The 20,835-nt window shown below is 36.5% G+C and overlaps 3 protein-coding genes across 8 annotated transcripts; 1 reads left to right on the forward strand and 2 right to left on the reverse strand.

Moving 5' to 3' along the window:
- Nucleotides 1-1,061: 1,061 nt before the first annotated feature.
- On the forward strand, nucleotides 1,062-13,291 carry LOC130565703 (E3 ubiquitin/ISG15 ligase TRIM25-like). Of its 4 annotated transcripts, XM_057352699.1 has the most exons (15): nucleotides 1,063-2,039; nucleotides 2,186-2,824; nucleotides 2,935-3,030; nucleotides 3,129-3,362; nucleotides 3,545-3,698; nucleotides 3,782-3,916; nucleotides 4,013-4,114; nucleotides 4,238-4,345; nucleotides 4,457-4,552; nucleotides 5,649-5,756; nucleotides 5,873-5,963; nucleotides 6,527-6,569; nucleotides 6,649-6,817; nucleotides 12,446-12,514; nucleotides 12,824-13,291. In XM_057352699.1, exons 2-11 carry the CDS (start codon nucleotides 2,246-2,248, stop codon nucleotides 5,953-5,955), a joined length of 1,695 nt encoding a protein of 564 aa, XP_057208682.1. In that variant the 5' UTR covers nucleotides 1,063-2,039; nucleotides 2,186-2,245; the 3' UTR covers nucleotides 5,956-5,963; nucleotides 6,527-6,569; nucleotides 6,649-6,817; nucleotides 12,446-12,514; nucleotides 12,824-13,291. The 4 variants fall into 4 exon arrangements, with proteins under 4 accessions (XP_057208685.1, XP_057208682.1, XP_057208681.1 ...); XM_057352702.1 differs by having other exon boundaries at nucleotides 1,062-2,039; nucleotides 6,530-6,569; nucleotides 12,446-13,291; XM_057352698.1 differs by having other exon boundaries at nucleotides 12,446-13,291.
- Nucleotides 13,292-13,460: 169 nt separating this feature from the next.
- LOC130565706 (leukocyte elastase inhibitor-like) lies at nucleotides 13,461-16,638 on the reverse strand. 2 transcript variants are annotated; one of them, XM_057352708.1, is made up of 8 exons: nucleotides 16,610-16,638; nucleotides 16,469-16,501; nucleotides 16,197-16,369; nucleotides 15,898-16,035; nucleotides 15,689-15,806; nucleotides 15,355-15,497; nucleotides 15,079-15,246; nucleotides 13,461-14,990 (listed from the first exon to the last, which is right to left on the reverse strand). In XM_057352708.1, the coding sequence occupies exons 3-8, from the start codon at nucleotides 16,365-16,367 to the stop codon at nucleotides 14,583-14,585; spliced, it is 1,146 nt and encodes a 381-aa protein (XP_057208691.1). In that variant the 5' UTR covers nucleotides 16,368-16,369; nucleotides 16,469-16,501; nucleotides 16,610-16,638; the 3' UTR covers nucleotides 13,461-14,582. The 2 variants fall into 2 exon arrangements, with proteins under 2 accessions (XP_057208691.1, XP_057208690.1); XM_057352707.1 differs by having other exon boundaries at nucleotides 16,469-16,638.
- Nucleotides 16,639-17,488: 850 nt separating this feature from the next.
- serpinb1 (serpin peptidase inhibitor, clade B (ovalbumin), member 1) lies at nucleotides 17,489-20,460 on the reverse strand. Of its 2 annotated transcripts, none has more exons than XM_057352703.1 (7): nucleotides 20,321-20,460; nucleotides 19,794-19,966; nucleotides 18,941-19,078; nucleotides 18,621-18,738; nucleotides 18,388-18,530; nucleotides 18,034-18,201; nucleotides 17,489-17,943 (listed from the first exon to the last, which is right to left on the reverse strand). In XM_057352703.1, exons 2-7 carry the CDS (start codon nucleotides 19,950-19,952, stop codon nucleotides 17,536-17,538), a joined length of 1,134 nt encoding a protein of 377 aa, XP_057208686.1. In that variant the 5' UTR covers nucleotides 19,953-19,966; nucleotides 20,321-20,460; the 3' UTR covers nucleotides 17,489-17,535. The 2 variants fall into 2 exon arrangements, with proteins under 2 accessions (XP_057208686.1, XP_057208687.1); XM_057352704.1 differs by having other exon boundaries at nucleotides 19,794-19,963; nucleotides 20,321-20,457.
- Nucleotides 20,461-20,835: the final 375 nt, after the last annotated feature.

The following is a 20,835-nucleotide window of genomic DNA, read 5'->3' on the forward strand; positions in this document are numbered from 1 at the left end:
GTGGAACGCATAGGCAGGCAGAAGGTCAAATGCGCACGCGCAGATTGGAATGCTGTCGTAAATCACGTGATTTGTACCGATCTCGTAATGCTATGTATTCTATCAATTAAAAAAAGATTCCATGACATTTATAGTAAAATTAATACAAATGGTAACCATTATGCCGAAAGCATTTAAATTACCTCATTAAATCACTGTTTATACCTGCCTTGCAGTGTATTTAGCAGTGTTTTAAAGCTTTACATTCTTATCCTGACTTCAAAATGCCCCAACACACCGCAAACTGCGTTTTATACAGATTGAGAATGTGACGTAATAATTCAAAAATTCAACAGTGGCAACACGTCACTGTGTTACACGCGGCTAAACGGTGTCTGTTATTTACTAGTTACTATTGATGTCTTACATTTTACAGATCTCAGTAATGTGTTTAAAATAAGGTGGATAATTGAATATATTAAAAATATATTTTCCCCAATTTTATATTTGATTCTAGGCGGTATTAATTTTTGTATTGACAAAATCCCAAACTGTCAAACTCCCATAAGCATGCATTGCTGACTTGGCAATTAGTCTACAAGTAAAATTTTTCGCCCCACCTGTACTTTTTACGGAATAATAGAGATATTTTGTATAAAAATTAATCTATCTTTAATCAGACATGGAATGACAATGGAACACTTAATGTTAGTCAGTTACTTAATGAGCATTGCTTTTATCATATGAATTCCTTGACAAATTTAGATTCCCTCTGAAACCAAAAGATTATGCCATTATGCAATATCAAGTAAAGTTGTATCATTGTTACGTAATTCTATTGTTGCCTCTATTAGTGTAAAATATTTGTCGTAATATGATATTTGTTGGTGATATTAATATTGTTAACGACAAATGCAATAGATACATTACAAATGTGTTAAAGCAAAATGTTATGTTATATTCAACAATATATTGGTCTTCCAAATTTGAAGATATCAAGTGGAACAAAATATGGGTAACAAACATATTTTTTATAAATAATAAAGTTAGAGAGGTAACCTTTAAAATATTACACAGAATTTACCCTTTTATTATTTGAATGTTTCAAATTAGATCTGGAGAATTCTTGCGACTTTTGTGGTGTTACAAAAGAATCTGTGAGATATCTTTTCTTTGATTGTATATATTCAAAAATGTTTTGGTTTGACGTCTCTAATTTTTGTTCTAGATTATTTACAACTTTAATTCAACTTTAACTTTATGATGTCATCTTTATTTTTGTACAAGGCACCATTGATTCTAAAAGTACAATCTTTTTTGGTACAACTTTTTATTTTACTTGGTAAATATTACATTCATGTGAAAAAATGGGCTAATGTTAAGACAAATTTTGAACAATTTGTAAGAGAAATTAAACAATATGGACAAACTTTAAGCAATATAAAAAACAAAAAAGACTTACGAAGCACTATAACTTTAATTTATGTACTTAATTTTTTACCCCTGACATAAATTGTTATTCTTTTCCAATTATACGCCAAGTTATATTTTATGTAATTGTTATTTTATTTTATTTTTGTTGTTGTTATGAGTTGTGTATGTTTGTACAACTTTTGTACTCGTTTGTACAATGAGTTTGTACAAATGTCTGTTTTTTACACATTTTGTACTATAATAAATAAATAAACGGTTTATTAACTGTCTTCAATACAGGATGTTTAGACCAATTAAATATAAATTACAAAGACGTGAAGTTTGTTTTTTGTTATTATCATGATGCCGCACATTTTGGGACGTTATTTTGTGACCGCGCACCTACCCCAAATGGAGAAAGCGCATTTCTAATATAAGGTGCTATTAAATTTGCGTTAAAACAAGTGTTTGTTCTCTTTAGCTGGTGAGAAACATAGCTGAAATGCTAACTTGCCTTTACAGCACCTAAAGTTTCCACCCCTAAAAACACACAGGCTGAACTTCACAGCTGTCTCCACCTAGTGGTTTTACTGAACAAAACACAAAGTTCATGACCACTTCACTGTCCCGAATCGAGTGTTGATCAGGTAAATTATGATTATAATTTTACCATTATTCATTTTCTTATTTTTCACCCTTTTAAACTTTTCAACAAAAACAAACATATTTTTATCCGTGTATTTGTAAACATTATACAATTACGCATTGTTTGCTTTTACTTTCACTTTCTCAGATTTCACAACGCTACTTATTTTGGACGGTTAATTTTTAATAAAAACGACGTTGACGTGAAATGGCAGAGGCTATACTCGGAGAACAGGATCGATACAGCTGCGCGATATGTTTGGATCTGTTGAAGGACCCCGTGACTATTCCCTGTGGACATAGTTACTGTATGAGATGTATCGATAAGTGCTGGAACACGGAAGATCCCAGAAGGGCCTATAGCTGTCCCCAATGCAGGCATATCTTCAATTCGAAACCTTCTCTCAACAGAAGTACAGTACTTGCTGAAATAATGGAGAGAGTAAGAGATACAACACCACAGGTGTCAGAGTCTGCTCAAAGTCTTGCTGGTCCTGGAGATATTGCTTGTGATTTTTGCCAGGAAAGAAAGTTCAAAGCTGTCAAATCTTGTCTGGAGTGTCTGTGCTCTTACTGTGAAAACCATTTACACCCTCACTATAATGTTCCTGCCCTGAAGAAACACAAGCTGGTTAAAGCTACCATTATGGCAACCTGCTCCAAACATGATAAGCTCTTAGAGGTTTACTGTCGTACAGACCAAAAATGTGTCTGCACCCACTGCTTATTGGACGACCACAAAGGCCACGACACAGTGCCATCCACAGTGGAACGAAATGAAAAAAAGGTTTCTTTAATTTTTTTAATAACTTAAAGTGATAGTTCACCCAAAAATGAAAATTCCATCATCATTTACTCACCCTCTTCTCATTTTAAACCCCTATGACCCTTTTGAAGAAAAAACTCAAAGACAATCAGAAAAAAGTCAAGCAAACAATCCAGACAAAAGAGAAAGAGCTGCATAAGATGACAACCAACATCACGTCCCATTCAGTAAGTCCTGTTTTGATGTAAAATCAATGTACATGTTAAACTAACGAGAGGTTAATAACTGTGATATCAGACATCACAGCTTTTGTTTTAATTCTCAGAATTCTGCAGAGAAGGCGGTGGAGGACAGTAAGAGAATCTTCACTGAATTAGTTCGCTTTGTTGAGATGAGAAGCGCAAAGATTATTGAAAAGATTGAAGCTTATCAAAAGGCTGATCTGGATCAAGGCGCGGACCTTCAAGAGAAGCTGCTGTTGGAAATCACTGAACTGCAGAGGAGGGATGGAGTTCAAGAGAGACTTTTACAAACTGACGACAACATCCACTTTCTTCAGGTACAACCTCTGTTCTACCAGTATTAGCAGTAAGACAATGCAACAAAAACAAGCCATCAAATTTTAAGGAGTGTTAAAAGTTAAGGAATGTATATTTATCATTTATATATTGCACTTTATAAACGTGTTAGAATATGATACATTTGGAAAAATAAACCTCTGCATAAATGATTTCTCCACAGAATTTTGAGTCTGTGTCTTCTGAGTCTGACCATTTCCCCAGGCTCTCTTTTAAGCCATGCTGCTCTTATACGGATGTCAGCAAGCTCACCAGTGAACTTAAACAGCGACTGGAGACGGTTTTCGATGAGGAAATAAGCAAAACATTAAATAAAGGTAAAGTACTGAAGGGTTAGTTTAAGCTAAGCATCTGTTGCATCTGATTGTATGTGTTAGTGATGAAACTAGTGTTTCGATAGTTTCAGATCTGGCCACAAAGACCACTCCAGTCAGTCTCATCAAGATTGGAGACAAAATCCGAGTAAAACCTTCTGTTCACACCCCAAAACACGACTGGGGAAATGTCACACTTAAGAGTGTGGGCGTGGTACAAGGTAAGGTTTTAGTCATAGATACAAATTTTGCTTTTTGAAATGTGAATTTGTGTAGCACAAACATTAAGTACAAATATAAACTCTTTCTCTTTTTAGCTATCAAAGATGATGGAATTTTGGTTGTCGACTTCCCTGGACATGCGAACTGGAAAGGAATTCTTTCAGAAATGGAGCTAATAACTGTTGATAATGAGTTTGGTAAATATAGAAAGCAAGTAGCAAACATCGATGTGTATATTTTATTATCTTTCATATCAGTAATATCTGTAACATGCTTAGGAGCATTGCACAACTGCTAAACTGTATATCTTTGTGATATAGATCATTCCAGATTTAAAATTGGATCAAGTGTACGTGTGAAAGCCTCAGTTGACACTCCAGAGTATGGATGGGGAGATGTTACCAAAAATGGCATTGGAATTCTAAAAGGTAAATATTAAGACATTTTTGTAATAATTTGCTGCTAACTATCATCTCTTTTAATGCTCAGTGCACTGCAAATAAACAGTTTAAAGACATTTCCTCTTCCACCCTGTCAAGCTGTAAATGGTGATGAGTTGACTGTGGATTTTCCTGAACATTCGGGCTGGACTGGCATGATTTCTGAGATGGAGCTAGAACCTACTGATGATACAGGTGATCCAAAAATGTATAATTTTGTGTAAACATTTTGACGTGACACGCATTTCTTCAGTTTTCTAATGACGACATGTGATGAATAAAATTCAGATATAATATATACAAAAGATAATACTGATCAGGTGCCTATAAGTGTCTATAAAAAGATGACCCATCTTTTATTTTCAATTCTTTAGTTTACTTATGTTTACTGATATAAGTAGTTAAAGGTGGGGTGGTTGATTTGGAAAGGTGCTAACTTTAGCCTGCTAGCACTGAAATTATAATTGCACCCTCTATGCGATTCGCCGTCCAAAGCCACGCCTCCTCCAAACGCATGAATGTATTTCGTAAATCCACGTAACGAATTACAAACTAAATCCATTCAATTCTTATCGAAGCATGTACATACCTGTCCAAAAGAAAGAGAGCAAACATGGCTTCAGACCCTTTGCCAGCCGGAGCTGTCTCCATCGTGTAAAAGCTGAACCGATGTTTAATCAAGTTTTTCCACTATCATGATCCAGACGTTTTTTCGTCACTGTTTTTTTTAAAACTGACTTTCGTTTTGTAGATTTACTCGTTGTCGGTTCCGTAGGAAAGTTTGATTGTTGCTGATTGTTCGCCATTCTCCCTACATTGACAGCGGACGTGAGCACGCTGCGGCGCTGATGACGTATGATGTCTGCGTGAACAGGGTGCGCAGTGGTATGCAAAATACATTGGCTAAAAATGTACACATGACCAGTCACAGTGTTCGGCCAGAACGTTTTGATTGGGCGAACGTTTTTTGGTCCTACGCCTTTCACAGATTATATATAATTATAAAAATATTATTTGACCACTATACTTCTTAATTGCTATCAGGATGTTAAGAGATTTCCAACCAACATAACAAAAATGTTTCTGGACAGGATCACCCACCCTGCCTTTAAGCTATTTTATTAAAGGGATTTCTTAGCGTGTTTTGCTTGCTACTTCACAGTTCACTGTACTGATTACATTTGCTCTCATGCTGATTTACTTTTTTCCTTCTAAATTAACAGTTTGAAAGTGATTTGACATCAAAAATGTAACAGTTTACATAAGAAAACTGGTTATCTTTGTGATTTAGATAATTCTAGGTTTAAAACTGGATCAAGAGTACATGTGAAAGCCTCAGTAGACACTCCAGAATATGGATGGGGAGATGTTACCAAGAATAGCGTCGGAATTGTGAAATGTAAATATTTAGACATTTTTGTAACAATATGCAGTAAATGTTTACATCTCTTTTAATTGAAATGGCCTTGACCTTTTAGCCAGTATTAAAAAAATGTTTCCTCTTAACCTGAGAAGCTGTAGATGGTGATGAGTTGACTGTGGATTTTCCTGAGCATTCGGGATGGACTGGCATGGTCTCTGAGATGGAGCTCTACTGATGACACAGGTGATCCAAGAACATGTAATGTTGTGCAAACATGTTGACATTATGCAGTATAACTTAAACAATGCCTGTATCTTCTCTGATTGATTGTAAATCGTTCTATATAATGCAGATTAGAGGTCGACCGATATTGGATTTTGCCGATAACGATAACTAAGGTGGTCAGTACCTACCAATAACAATAAATTACCGATAGTTTTTTTAATGGTTTATTTCAAATAAAAAAACACACACAAAGTAAATTAGCAATGAAGTGCATTACATCAATAAACACGTTGCTTGAACCACTAAACTGTATTGTACTTTAAAATAAAACACATACATTAATAAATATTAAACTCCAGTGTATGATTTAAACAAAATTATAAGTAGGTAATTTCTAAAATTTTAACAATTTAAAACATTCTTGGCACCAAACTAGCAGAATGACGGATCCATTGTAATATTTTACAATATATACTGTCGTGTTCACATGCGTGGTTGTTTACATTAAAACGAATGTCATTAACATTAGGTTAACATTAAGATGCGTAATAAGGTGTACCCTAATGTGTTCAAATGTACAGCAGGTGGACCTCTGTGGAAACTAACCAAAGAGACAAGCTAAAGGTATAAACACATATTTTCTAACAATGTAAGTGCCCCAAAATGGAACAAACGGTAATTTTTTTTATCTTGGCCTAAACAGCTGTATTTGGGACCAAAGTGACTTTGAATTTCCCTGAGCAATCTGAATGGACTGGCATCTCCGAGATGGAGGCTCACATGGCACATGGGACCCAAGAGCTGCTGTGATGATTAAACATACTGTCTGGGCAAAGGTTTAGATATATGTGATCTAGTCTGTGATAAACCAGGTAAAATCATTTTTTGCAGTTTTTTACATAATCCTACATAATGCAAAGAACATTCTGTGAAAAATTGACCTTGATTCATTTAATACTGACTGTGTGAGACCATGTCTATTGAAATCTTAGTGAAATTAATTTTTGAAATTATTTTGATGCTTCTAATCTTATAATTATAATTAGCCTGGTTTTCACAGAGTAGTACACAGCATTCCTTATGTTTTTTGACCTATTTTACAATATTACAATTTTAATTTTTTTAAATTTCTTAAACCCTATTCGCACGGGATTAGTATCTGGGGACCTCGTGTGATTTAGAAATTACCTCCCCACATCTGTATTTCATGTGGCGCATTCGCACGGGATAAGTGAATTGTGATTTTACTCAAATTTACGGATTTATTTCCCGGATATGAGGGCAAGGCTTTGCGTATAGTTTGTATAGCCTATAGTTGTATGGTGTATAATGATATATGACCGTACCTGTCAGCATTTGAGACCGGCGATCGCGAACCGGACAGATCACTGCGATCGCGCGTCTCACATGTTACGAGAGTTTCTATGAGAAATAACAAAACGGGAGACTCCCGGCCAAAACGACAGTGTTGGCAGGTATGGATTAGGGATGTGCTCTACGACTAATCTGACAGTCGTTTAGATGAAAGTTTTGTAACCGTGTAGTCGACTAGTCTAAAACTAAGAATGGCCCAGAAGGCGGTCCAAAAACTTTGCGTATAGGGCCTATGTAATACATTTTAAAGACTAAAGAATGTAGGCTATTAATCAAATTATTCATATCCAATATTTAATGTAGCTAAAACAATCATATGTGTTCCACTTGCCTTACGTTATGATCATTAATTTTTCTGCATTTGCTGATGAGCCAACCCTGACTGGATCGTTTTAGCGGCTGCAAGAAGTGACGTGATGAGCATTTGTTTGCTTTGGCTGGTCTGTGCCTGGGCTTAAAATATGTAGCCTATTCAAAATCCATTTTATTTTCTCCTTTAAGTCTGTTTTTTCGGACTCTAATTTGATTGCTATAATTTAATAAAACTTTTATAACATTTGTTTAGTAAAAGTGTCTATCTATTACACTGAAGTCATGAAACTTAAAATATTTAACAACAATTAATTAAAGCTTAAAAACGAATGTTTGTCTATTTAAATGATGTTGATTGAAAAAATATTGCTTTTTTAATTATGTCGCAATTTAAGTAGCCTTCAAGTTATAATTAGGGTAGGCCTATAGCATATCAACAAGATATCCTACATTATATAATGTTTTTATTATTTATAAAGAGCAACGTGTGTAAACAAAAAAGCAAATAGAAAGCAATGGACAAAAAGTACAGAACACATTTGATCTCGCGCAGAGTGAATGAAAAAGCCACTAATAAAGCATACTGCCCAAATTAGCTAATTTATAGAACATACATATACACTCGAGTCCGTATGTGATTATGATGTTAATATTATTTTACATGTTCTTGTTGAGGAAATGCAAGCATTATGCTCGGATGAAAGTTGGCTCAATGTTTGTGAACAACAACTCCGTCTGAGGAATCTGCGCAAACTCTGCATGGGCACACAGATAACAGTGCTAAGCGATCATGTTTATTCAAGTGCTTTTTCATTCAAGTGATAAACATTATAATCAAAGAAATTTCAAGGTTCTGTGAATCTAGAAGCTGAGACATTCTCATCTCAGTTTTATTGAGTGTGCTCAATATGCATTCACCGCATTTACAGCTCATTCTGCCATCAAATAACGTAAATCTGTCTTTTTTAAATATGAACATATTGATACAGTATGGTTACGCATGGCTCATGACCAATTCGCTTATTTTGACTGTTCGTCAAAATATGGTAGGTAATTTGCGGGGGAATTTTTACTTTACAAATTACAGACATGGCCGATTCGCACGGGATTAATATCACAGACAACCTCTGCAAGTATTAAAAATGCCTAGAGGCCCCCAGGTAATACTAATCATGTGCGAATAAGGCTTTAGATTCCTTAATTTAGCACAATGCTTTAATCGTCAAGGAGTAACAAATTATATTAAAATGAAGGTTTTTATGTTCCAATAAATGCTTGTGGTGAGTAAATAAAAGCATGCACTATATTTTTGTAAAGCTACCTTTTTCATTGTTTTATCTTCCTCGTGTTCTTGTGCTAACAAAACCACATACGGCTGTGTGTGTAGAACTGACCATTCCTACTCATTAGAAAAGCTGTTTCTATGGATATTTAAAGTAGAAATGTTCTTGTCTTTTTAAAATGCCACTGTAAGATGATTTTATAAGGCGATTCTCTTTACCTTTAAATCAACATGAACATAATTAGTCTAGATTTTCCTTTTTGAAAATGATCCATGATTTTACAGATATAATAGTAAAATTAAAGCTGCGAGCAGCGATGATCGGGCCCTCGCAGAAAGTGCCACCGCAACCCGATTGCGTAAGGAAAACAGTGAATGGTAGGCGATAAAATTAATGCAGGCGAATTATAGTAGGATTTATTTATTTAAATGCATCACATTCCCTTTTGCCAGCTGGTGGCGCTATTGCTATAATTAAACACTGACATGGATATGTGTTCAGGCCAGGACTATTATCAAACATGTGAAATGTGAGGCCGGTCAGACATTGTGTGCCTGAGTTACTATAGCTTCCTTTTTCATGGCGAAACATCAAACTTTGTCAGGCCGCCACGGACACGCCCCTCAATGAAAAGTCAAGAACTTGCAATGTATAATCGCAAAGGTGTGAAAGATCATACTTGCCAAATATGATGTTGAATTGTTTGAATCTCTATGAGTTAATCACAGTTTAAAACATGCCTCTTCCGGTTTCCTGCAGGTGGCGCTATAACTGTATCTGAATATTACCATGTAGATGACTTAAGGCCAGGACTTTTATCAAATGGTTGAAGTCTGGGGCCTGTTGGACATTGTATGCCTGAGTTACAACAACTTCCTGTTCATCGCGAAACGCCAAACTTTGGCAGGCTGCCAGGGTCACGTTCCCCCACGAAAAGTCAAGATCTCCGCAATTTAACTTCGCAAAGGCCTTGAGATGAAAATGACATGAAGATGATGTTGATCGGATTAAAACTCTAGGAGGAGAAAATAAAAAAAAAAAAAAAGAAAATAAAAAAAATTACCAAATTGCACAGGAAATTAAAAATAACGGACTTCCTGTTAAGTTTAGAGATATGCTCCAAGAGACTTTTCTTAATGATTCGGGGTATTCTATGAGCCCACCAAATTTGGTGCATGTATGTTTTGCATAGCGGTCTGGGCAGTTCTAGGTGGCGCTAGCGAGCCATTTTGCCACGCCTAATTTTAAAACCCCTATCAGACGTAAATTTTCGCCACGTCTGATGCGTGTGCAAGTTATTGTGAGTTTTTGAGCATGTTTAGGCCTTCAAATTAGCGATCAAAGAGGGAGAAGAACACAGAAACAATAGGGCTCTGCACTGCAGTGCAAGCCGGTGGCTTGCTCCTCCGTGCTCGGGCCCTAACTAGTTAGGCTACTGTAGTGAAGTGGTAATGGTAAATGGTAGCCTAGTGGTTACTGTGGTTTTACTACAAAAAATAAAATTAAAATTATAGTAAAACTAGATTAATCTTTTAAGTAAATGGTTTACTTTAAGTGCAAAATTTGAACTTCACGAATAACATTGATGCTTTAAAGTTACTTGTATCTTTACTAAATATCGCTTTAAGAAGACACATTCACAATTTTGTTACGCTTTATCTCAAAACTTAACCACTTGATGAAAAACGCTCTGCACTTGTTCCTGTTGTATTAACGTTGGTTTTGATATTTGATGTAAAATTTATGTTGCCTTCACGTGCTTTTGGAATTATCGGAAATATGAGTTTTCCTGTAGGTAAAATTGCACATAAACGCCCTCTAATGTCGTGTTAGGGCGTTTACCCCTATGGGATTCACGTTTACGTGCAGGTTACCACGTGAACGCAGCGAGTAGCATCTCTGCAAACCCGGAAGCTACACTTTCAGGACCGCATTTCTGGAGACGCGTTTCCGGACCCCGCGACAACGGAAGTGACGAGTACATCTGCGCAGTCGGATTTGAAAGCAGCAGGCAGTGTACCCAAATATTACTATATGACTAAGCATTCATTACTTTTAATTTCACTATCACTTTCCTGCAGATTACATTTAAGACACAGTCGGTTTTTAGTATAAAAAAAGGAGAACGCGTGACGTTTACTTGACGTGACGTGAAATGGCAGAGGCTATACTCGGAGAGCACGAGCGGTACGGCTGCGCGATATGTTTGGATGTTGTTGACTATTCCCTGTGGACATAGTTACTGTATGAGATGTATCGGTAAGTGCTGGAACACGGAAGATCCCAGAAGGGCCTATAGCTGTCCCCAATGCAGGCATATCTTCAATTCGAAGCCTTCTTTCAACAGAAGTACAGTACTTGCTCAAAGCTGTCAAATCTTGTCTGGTGTGTAAGTGCTCCTACTGTGAAAACCATTTACACCCTCACTATAATGTTCCTGCCCTGAAGAAACACAAGCAAGCTACCATTATGGCAACCTGCTCCAAACATGATAAGCTCTTAGAGATCTACTGTGTACAGACCAAAAATGTGTCTGCACCCACTGCTTATTGGATGACCACAAAGGCCATGCCATGGTGCCATCCGCAATAGAGCGAAATGAATGACCATGTCATCATTCATAAAGATTTTAATGTAAAGGGGATTTTCCATTGTTAAGTATATTATTCTGGTCACTCACAACAGCATTGGTGTCATTAAAAGTAGGGCTACCTACTAATTTTACAGAATGTTTATATGTTGTGCAAGACTTTAGGTAAGGAATAATTACCACCTCGGGGTGTGCATTAACTTTCGAATAATTGAACGGCCCGTCGTCAATTATTCCGCTTATACCACGGTTACCACACCACAGGACATTGTTCAAATGTTTAATTTCAACGTTTGTCATGTTATCGTCTTTAAAATGCTTTTGATGGTAGGATTACTTTCTTTTGATGGAACGGACTCGGAGGCTTGAGTCAGTACGTGGTGTGTGAGAGAGAGACCGCGCGCACACCTGCTTGTTTGCAGTAATGTGACAGGAAAGCCAGTGATAATAAATTATTTATTCCTCGTATTGTTTCTATCTTCAGCAGTAAAATAATTCACACAAACTTTTGAAAGAGTAGGGCTATCAAAATATATTTTTTATCAGTTACAGGCAGCATGAAGAGGAAAACGAACCAGTAGGCAATCAGTGTTTATTAATGCATTTTGTTTTTTTATTTAGCTATTTTATTTATTTGATTTCAGTATCTGATCTGGGTGCTGTGTGAGGTAATGGCTGTAGGCTACACTATAACATTTCTGTTGTGTAAACTTGGCGAAGTGATATGGAACTGTAATGCGGTCAGCAAACCTGGAACACCTTCATAGGTGTGCATTTACTGAAAGTTAATGCATACCCATAGAACGGTTGTCAACCAATCATATTGAAACATTCAACAGCCCCGTGGTTTAATCTAAAATAAACACAATTTTAACAAACTTGCAAGTATATTTGTGGGACATATGGTACACATTCATAACTTGCTCTTTCTTTGACTGTAGATTTCGCTGAGTCCAAAGCCTGGATGGGGGAAGTTTCAGAAATGGAGCTTGTGAGAAGTCCTGGTTCAGGTAATTGACTAAATATTCTCTTAAGACATGGAACAAAAACACTAAACATTTAGTATTAAACTCTTTGTGTCATAATGTCATATTTTATGTGCCATTTGTGCAGACATGATTTGTTTGCTGCAAGGTAAATGTATCTTCCCATATATTGCATGTTGTTTTGTAGTAATTATTATTCAAAATATCATCTTTTGAGGGAAGAAATAAATTCAAGAGGTGAAGGAATTGAAAATTGAATTCCATTAAGAATTCAAAAGCACTGTGGTATAAAGTTATACATTGTACATTTGCAAATGCTGCTATACCATGCAGAAGCCCACAGTTTAAGTGTTGGAGCAAAGGTCCGTGTTAAATCGTCCATCAGCACTCCAGCATTTGGATGGGGAAATGTGACCAAGGACTGCATTGGAGTTGTCAAAGGCAAGCGTTATTAGAATGTGTTTTCACAATTTGTACGCAGTGAGAAGCTAAATGTATAAATTTGCTCATATGTTTTTCTAAACTAGTGTCAATAATCCTTTTGAAATATATGTGACAGGTAATATCAAAAAATGTCACAATTTAGTAATAACAATGCTTTTATCTCCTACAAACTAAACAGCTATAGATGGGACCAAAGTGACTGTGAATTTTCTTAGACAATCTATTTGGAATGGCATTATCTCGGAAATGGAGGCTCTATGATAAACACTGGACCAAAGAGCTGCTGTGTTGAGTAAATACAATTGCAGGGGTTTCAAATCATATAGTTGAACAAATTAAGTTGCAGGCCTTGACCCTACATCCCCAATTTTAATGGATATAACCATACAAAAAAAAATGTATGTGAACCATACTATATACAGTATATTCATTTAGCAGAAGCTTTTATCTAAAATAATTGACAAAATTATTATATATTTTTTTATTATAATTAATTTATTTTAAATATCTTTTAGAACACTGATTTGTGACATTTAATTTTTTTCTAGAACAAGTATAAATGAAACATTTGCGAAATGTATCAAATTAACACTAGAATGGGTAACAGGCTTGCAACAGCGTTGCAAATTTAGCAGTTAATTCATAGTAACTCCAATGCATCTTCTGTCAAAATTCAGTATGACTTCAGTTTGACTGTTCCTTGTAACCTGTTCTGACCTTGAAATGAAGACACGACATAAAAGTGTGGCATTATGTGAAAATGTAATGTAATGTAATGTGTTAAAATAAAAACATATAAAACACTTAAATGAAGCCTGCAAATGTTCAATTTAACCTCTAAATTGTAACTGTGAAGTACATAGGAAAAGTGAATGTGAATGGACTGCTATTTACTCAGAGCTGAAGGCTGACACACAGAATCCTAAAGCATGCTTTCTTTTAAGTAGATTAATTTCTTCACAGGAAAAATCTGTCAAATATTACTTTGCCTTTACTCACATAATATTTATGTAATAGAAATTATGTTGAATTACCTGTAATGGTAAAACTTTATTGCCCGGTTTCACAGACAAGGCTTAAGGCTTAATCCCAGACTAAAATGAATGTTTGAGCAGTCTTAACTAAAAATAACTCGCCTTAAAACATCTTAAAGTATGTCAACGCCATTGTTTTGTATCAAGATGCACACCAGTAATGTTTTTTACTGGGGCATTTTGATAAAAATAGTTTAAATATCCTAATTTAACTAAGGGTTAGTCTGGGCTTAAACTAAGCCCTGTCTGTGAAACCGGGCCTATATAACAGAATGTATTTTAAAAACAGTAATTTTATTGTTTAATACAAAAAATCTGTAAAAAAATGACCATTACCTGTAAAATATTTATTTAACAGTGTGTGCATCATATAGGCAAGTTGAATTCCAACGTGCTTTATTGGTAGAGATAACGCGCATGCAAAAAGCTATTCATAAATGTACTATATTCATAAATATTAATAGTAAGTGATAGTATAAAGCATATGTATGACCAGAATAATATACTTAACAATGGAAAATCCCCTTTACATTAAAATCTTTATGAATGATGACATGGTCTAATGCATTACACTCAAATAAGCATACTTTGGAAGGCTTAGAAACAACACATTACTAAGGTGGGCCTCTGAATCTGCCAATGAAGAGAATGCTGTTAGTAGGGTTGTGCCTAATGAAGAACAGGAAGGGGTGGTCTGCTTTAAAATATTTTGGTTCGCTGATACAACAAAGCATGATGCCTGCAGTTGCTGCTGCTGCCTCAGTGCCTTCCTCGTTGACCTCAACAAAAGCCTTATGGGTCACTGATGAAAGAAACAGGCCACCCTGACTGCTCATACCTGTTAGATCAGCCTTAGACCTCTGGAACAAAGAGGTCATACCCATCCCCTCCAGTATTTCTGAAAGTGAGCTCTCAATCTCCAGCTTAAACTTCGGCAAATAAACGTTGATATCCATCCATCTCACCATTTTGTCACTTTTGGTCCACTCAAGCAGCTTGTCAATGGTCAACTCGCTCTCCAGCTGTCAAACAAACCAAGTCCAAAAATGAGTTGTGTTCAACATACAGTACATAGCACCAAACTAGTTCATAGCATCTAGGTTTGCTGACCTTTAGAAGAGGGTCTGAGCCGTCCTGAGTTTCCTCAGGAAGAAGGATCAACATACTGAGCTCATTCTGTACATACGGTAGCTCCAGAACCTGCAGTTTCTCTTCAGGAATGTTTCTAAAAGGAATCTCTTTTTCCTGGTACATCATTTCTACGGGCTTGCTTTGATTCTGATATCAAATAAACACACAAATATCATAAATGGAATAATGCATAGTAAAAGATGATGTAGTTCTGATTCCATGTCACTACATGTTTCAGGATGGGTAAGCACAAACCTTGTTTATTTTAAAAGGCATTTCTTTAGTTTGTTGAGGATTAAATGTGTGCATCCAGTTTCCTTTGAAGTAGATAGCATTAACCACAGCAAGACGGGTCATTCCTGTCACCATACCAGGCTTCAGAAGATCTTTGATTTTATCTGAAAAGCAAATATTTCATTTTTTTATACAGTTCTGAAACCTTATAGCAGTTATCTACTTTTTACATTTAAGTGTGATATAAAAATGTATTTTTTTAAATATCACATGGTGCCTGCAGTTCTAAACTTTGCTATTCACATAAAACCTCATTCACATGCTGACATGTGATTTAAGATTTTTTTAAACTCACTCTCTGTCTGCTCTTCAACCCATTTGTTAATGATCTGTCTGCATTGTTCAGATGCGCCAGTGAAGTCCACTGGGTGCAGTTCAGCATGGTACATCTTCAGGGTGGAGTCCAAATACTCCTACAGGACAAAGTAAAGTTATTAAGGGGATAAGAGAGGGGATAAAAGAAGATGCATGTTCTTTTGTTCCATAAGGGCAGAATGGGCTCACAGGTAAGAAGCTGAAGGTTTTCTCTCCATAGATGCGGTTGGCCAGTCTGAGTATGTAAGATGCTGATGGATTATTGATAGCTGAGGTGAGGGACTCAAAATGGGAGTGAACATCAGGGACAGATGTAAAGGACAAAACCTTCAAAGAGAGAAATACCTTTCAAGAACATATCCTTTCAATCTTATGCTAGGAAGAAAAAACGTTCTCAAATACTATGATGCAAAAAACGGTTGTTTATTAAGTTTATTTACAGACATTATCAAAATGAATCTATTGCACAAATGATATATTCTTTTTACCTTTGCCATTTCTTTGGCCGTGTCTCCTCGTGCCCCCAGACAAACCATGCTAAGCGCTGCGCTGATGCTCAGAGGAGAGAAGAACATGTTTCCATCCGCGCTGCTGCTCGCGCTCAGAGCCCGATAGAGGTCCAGCGCGAACAAACTGTTAGCACGAGCCAAACTGTCCATGACTGACATGAAAAACATAAACACAAACACCGCTTGTTATATTACTACAGTCGATTGTAATAGCTATTATTTCACATAAACGTACACATGACGTTATTTACCGTGTCCTTTTGGTATCTGTTCCTCTTGTTATTCTGTAAGTATTTACAATTTATTTTATTAATAAGTTCACTTACAAACTCACAAAAATATAAGTTAGTAATGTACTTCAAGCTACAATTTTGATTTGTGCACGACTCAACTGCGTGATTCTCTACTTCCGTTCCGCCTTCTTTAGAATGAGGAAGCAGCACGAGTCGTTTAAAGCACCCGCGAACGTTTTTCAAAGAGGAACAAAAAAAGCAAAGTTTAGGAAACATGTATGTAGTCAACCCATCATATTGAGATTTTTAGTTATAAGATTCGCTTAATAGGACTAGGTGTTATAAACCCACTATTTCAGCACAGTTGAATTGCCCAATTGGACATTTCCCACGCCAATGCACGACAGGGGGAGCAGTCAAGAATATGAATAGAGGAACGGAGGTTTCACTGGGTTCGTCGGGTAGGCATCCTCTGTGTTTGGGGGATAAGTGATTTTTTATTTATACAAAGATTCACACACGTAATTCACCCCAAAAATGACCTGGTAAAGATGTTGTATGCTCAATTCTTTAATTTCAGAATTAACTAAAGAAAAAGTCAAAGTACAGCACTTGGTGCTTCTGCCGTACAGTATATCAGATGCCCACATGTCGATTGAATCACGAAGTGCATATTTTGTCATGTTTTATGTAATACATGTTTATTTTTTGATTGCAAGAGGTGGTACAAGAAAATTGTAATTAGTATATAATACTGTATTCACCTCTCCGGCATGGTTTTTCATGCAATACACTATTTTCCATTTTTGAAGCTTTACAGCCACTAGTCCTCATCTAATTTTGTTGCACAGAAAATAACAGGCTGGACTTTTATGATAAAAAGCATTTTTTATTTTTAATGAAATATTCCTTAACTTTATTTGAGTAATTTGAACACAAATCTTCACATTTTGTGGCCATTTATGTCTCTAGAATAACTAAACTGATGTGTTTCAACTAAATCTAAATCCAAAACATTGAAATAAAACATACTACTACTTTGAAATAAAATACTAGTTTTTATTCTTTATTTTTGGTGTACATCTTTAAGATGGGACTCTGAATCTCCCGAGGAAGAGTATGCTGTTGGTGGGGTTGTGCCTGATGTAGAACAGGAATGGGTGGTCTGCGGTGAAATGCTCCTCTCTGAACATACAAAAAGCCACCATGCCTGCTGTAGCCGCTGCCGCCTCTGTGCCTTCTTCATTAACCTCCACAAAGGCTTTGTGTACCACTGATGAAAGGTAGAGACCACCTGCGCTGCTCATGCCTGTCAGATCAGCCGATGGACCCTGGAACACAGAAATCATACCCATCCCTGCCAATGTTTCTGCTAAGGAGCTCTCATCTTCCAGCTTGAACTTGGGCAAATGAACCAAGATGTCTGTGTGGACGTCCATTTTGTTCCTGTTGGTCCATTCCAGTAGCTTGTCCAAGGTTAACTCGTGCTCCAGCTGTAAAACACACAAATATTCAGTCTCTCAACATGCTACTCTAGACAGAATGATCGTTGTGAAAAGCACATTTGAATCAGTTTTCTTCACCTTCAGGAGAGGATCAGAGCCATCCTGAGCCTCTTCAGGTAGAAGGATCAACATACTGAGCTCTTCTTTTACGTATGGTAACTCCAGCACTTGCAAACGGTGCTCATGGATGTAGTTAAAGGGAAACTTTTTCTTCTGGAACATCATCTGAACTGGCCGGCTCTCGTTCTGATATCAGGAAAATAAACACAATTTACCAATGTGTTAGACAACAAAATAACAGTATTACTTCAGTATGGCCTCTAATATTATATGAAGTATGTATATTTTGGTGTTAATTGTGTTAAGATTGATTTCTAAAATGAATATATTGCTTATTCATTTTCAGAACTGAAATGTAAATGTGATCCATACCTTGTTTATTTTAAACGGCATTTCCTTGGTATCCTGGGCATTAAATTTCTGCAACCAGTTCCCTTTGAAGTAGATGGCATTAACCAAAGCTAGTCGGGTCATTCCTGTCACCATATCAGGCTTGAGAAGATCTTTGATTTTATCTGAAAACAAATATATGTCATTGCATGTTTATTATTAAAAAATCTATTCATTAATGTTAATGTTTCAATCTTATATGGAACTATTCTCACTCTCTGTCTGCTCCTCCACCCATTTGTTAATGATCTGTCTAGACTTTTCAGATGCTCCAATGAAGTCCACTGACTGAAGTTCAGCGTGGTACAGCTTCAGGGTGGAGTCCAAATAATCCTAAAATACATAAAAATATTACACAATCACTTTGTGAGAAAACGAGATATGCCTATACATGCATTTGTTTAACCGCTCAAACTTACAGATGGTGTATTTTTTAAGAAATATAAATATTGCTGTTGTTTATTGTTATACTGAATTTGGTAAAACACTTGAAGAGCGAGAATATGTCTTTACCATGAAAGCAGAATGGACTTACAGGTGAGAAGCTGAAGGTTTTCTCTCCATAGAGGCGGTTGGCCAGTCTGAGTATATAAGAGGCTGATGGATTATTGATAGCTGAGGTGAGGGACTCAAAATGGGTGTGAACATCAGAGACAGAATTAAATGACAAAACCTGTGAAGAGAAAGACAAGTTGTATGTCGTTAAAGGATTATTAAGTATTAATCATTGTTCTTCTGTATGTACAGTATTTACTCATTTACAATACCTGCAGTAGGCTACAGAATGTACAGTATTTCCTCACAAGCCATGGTGTGACTCAGATGTGAAGTTTATAAGTAGTCCTATGTGTGCTGTTAAGCACAGGGTGTGTACAAAGTAACCCAGTGTATTTTTATTGCAAGGTGTAAACCAAAGAAGTTTATTTAAGTTTTGCTTTGCATATGATGTCTATTGTTCGTTGTCTGAAATTAATATAATATACTAATTAAACCTAGAACTAAATACTAAACTTTAAACACTTAAGTTAAAGTAAAAAACAAAATAAAAAAAAGAATATTATTGATATGTTAATAAAAATTGACACAGCAACTTATCTCATTTGCTATGAGAACTAGAGGCTTATACTGAATTATTCTTATAAACAAATAACAAGCAAGTATAGGCCTATCTCTGATATATCAAGGCGACATATCTCTGTGGTCGTCCTTTGCAAACTCTGTGTTCAGCTCATGCTATGAAAGTGTTTACTTTTGACAGCAAAAGGCCCCACCCCATTTTCCTTTCCAGAGAAATACTTTAGTTTTCTGGCCGTTATTTTTAAGCAAGTTGTGTGCAATGTATTGTATTCTATACAATAAATACATTGTCCCTCGACTCCCATCATCACCTTTGCCATTTCTTTAGCCGTGTCTCCTCGTGCCCCCAGATAAACCATGCTAAGCGCTGCGCTGACGCTCAGAGGAGAGAAGAACATGTTTCCATCCGCGCTCAGAGCCCGATAGAGGTCCAGCGCGAACAAACTGTTAGCACGAGCCAAACTGTCCATGACTGTGATCACTGCTTTAAAATAAAAGCAGAAACAGCAGTTGTAAGTGAATAATTTACCGTAATGTAGGATTGTCAATATCTCTTTCTGTAGCATATTGAAAGATATGGGCGAACGCGCAACAGAGAGCTACAATTCCATTTCTGTGTCGCTTTACGCAACATTTTAGCACAACAATCCTGTCAGTATCCACAGCGTAACAAATAGGTGGTTATGGTTGAGTTTGCATGCATGGTAATCTGATAAAGAAATCGCAAGACGGAAGTCACAAAGCAACTTTAAAGTAGCTCTCTCTATAGCGCGGAGAGTGTTTCGGAGAGTGTTTCGGAGAATGTTACATGTTTGGGAATATGAAATAGGCTACTTACGTGTAATGGAAGATGCTTGCTCAAGATGTAGTCTGCGTGTGTGTGTGTGTGAGTGCGTGTGTGTGTGTGTGTGTGTGTGTGTGTGTGTGTGTGTGAGAGAGAGAGAGATGCCAGCTCCAGAGTCATGCGTTATAAATGGACGAGTAACGCCCAACATGCGCTGAACAAGCCAGAAAAGCAAACATATGGCAGGTAAATCAATGTCACAACCCCCCACACACACCCTGTTTATGACCTTTTCATGTACTTCCCTTATTTAACCTCATAATGCAGCTTTTTTACGTTTTAAACCAAAGGAAAATGTTGTAAGAAACACACTTGTTGACATTTTAGTGTACTTTTTGAAGGGGAAGTGATGGACAATAGGAAGTCCGTTTTATGTTTTGTCAGCAGCACAGATCAAATGCAGTGAATGAATGTGACAGTTCTGGATTAATCAGTTGGACTTTGTACATAAAGGGAGAGTCACATTGTTGGATCCGATGTTCAGCGCGATAAAACCTTGACAAAGGCCT

Source organism: Triplophysa rosa, linkage group LG15 (assembly GCF_024868665.1).
Source record: "Triplophysa rosa linkage group LG15, Trosa_1v2, whole genome shotgun sequence".
Classification (NCBI taxonomy): Eukaryota; Metazoa; Chordata; class Actinopteri; order Cypriniformes; family Nemacheilidae; genus Triplophysa; species Triplophysa rosa.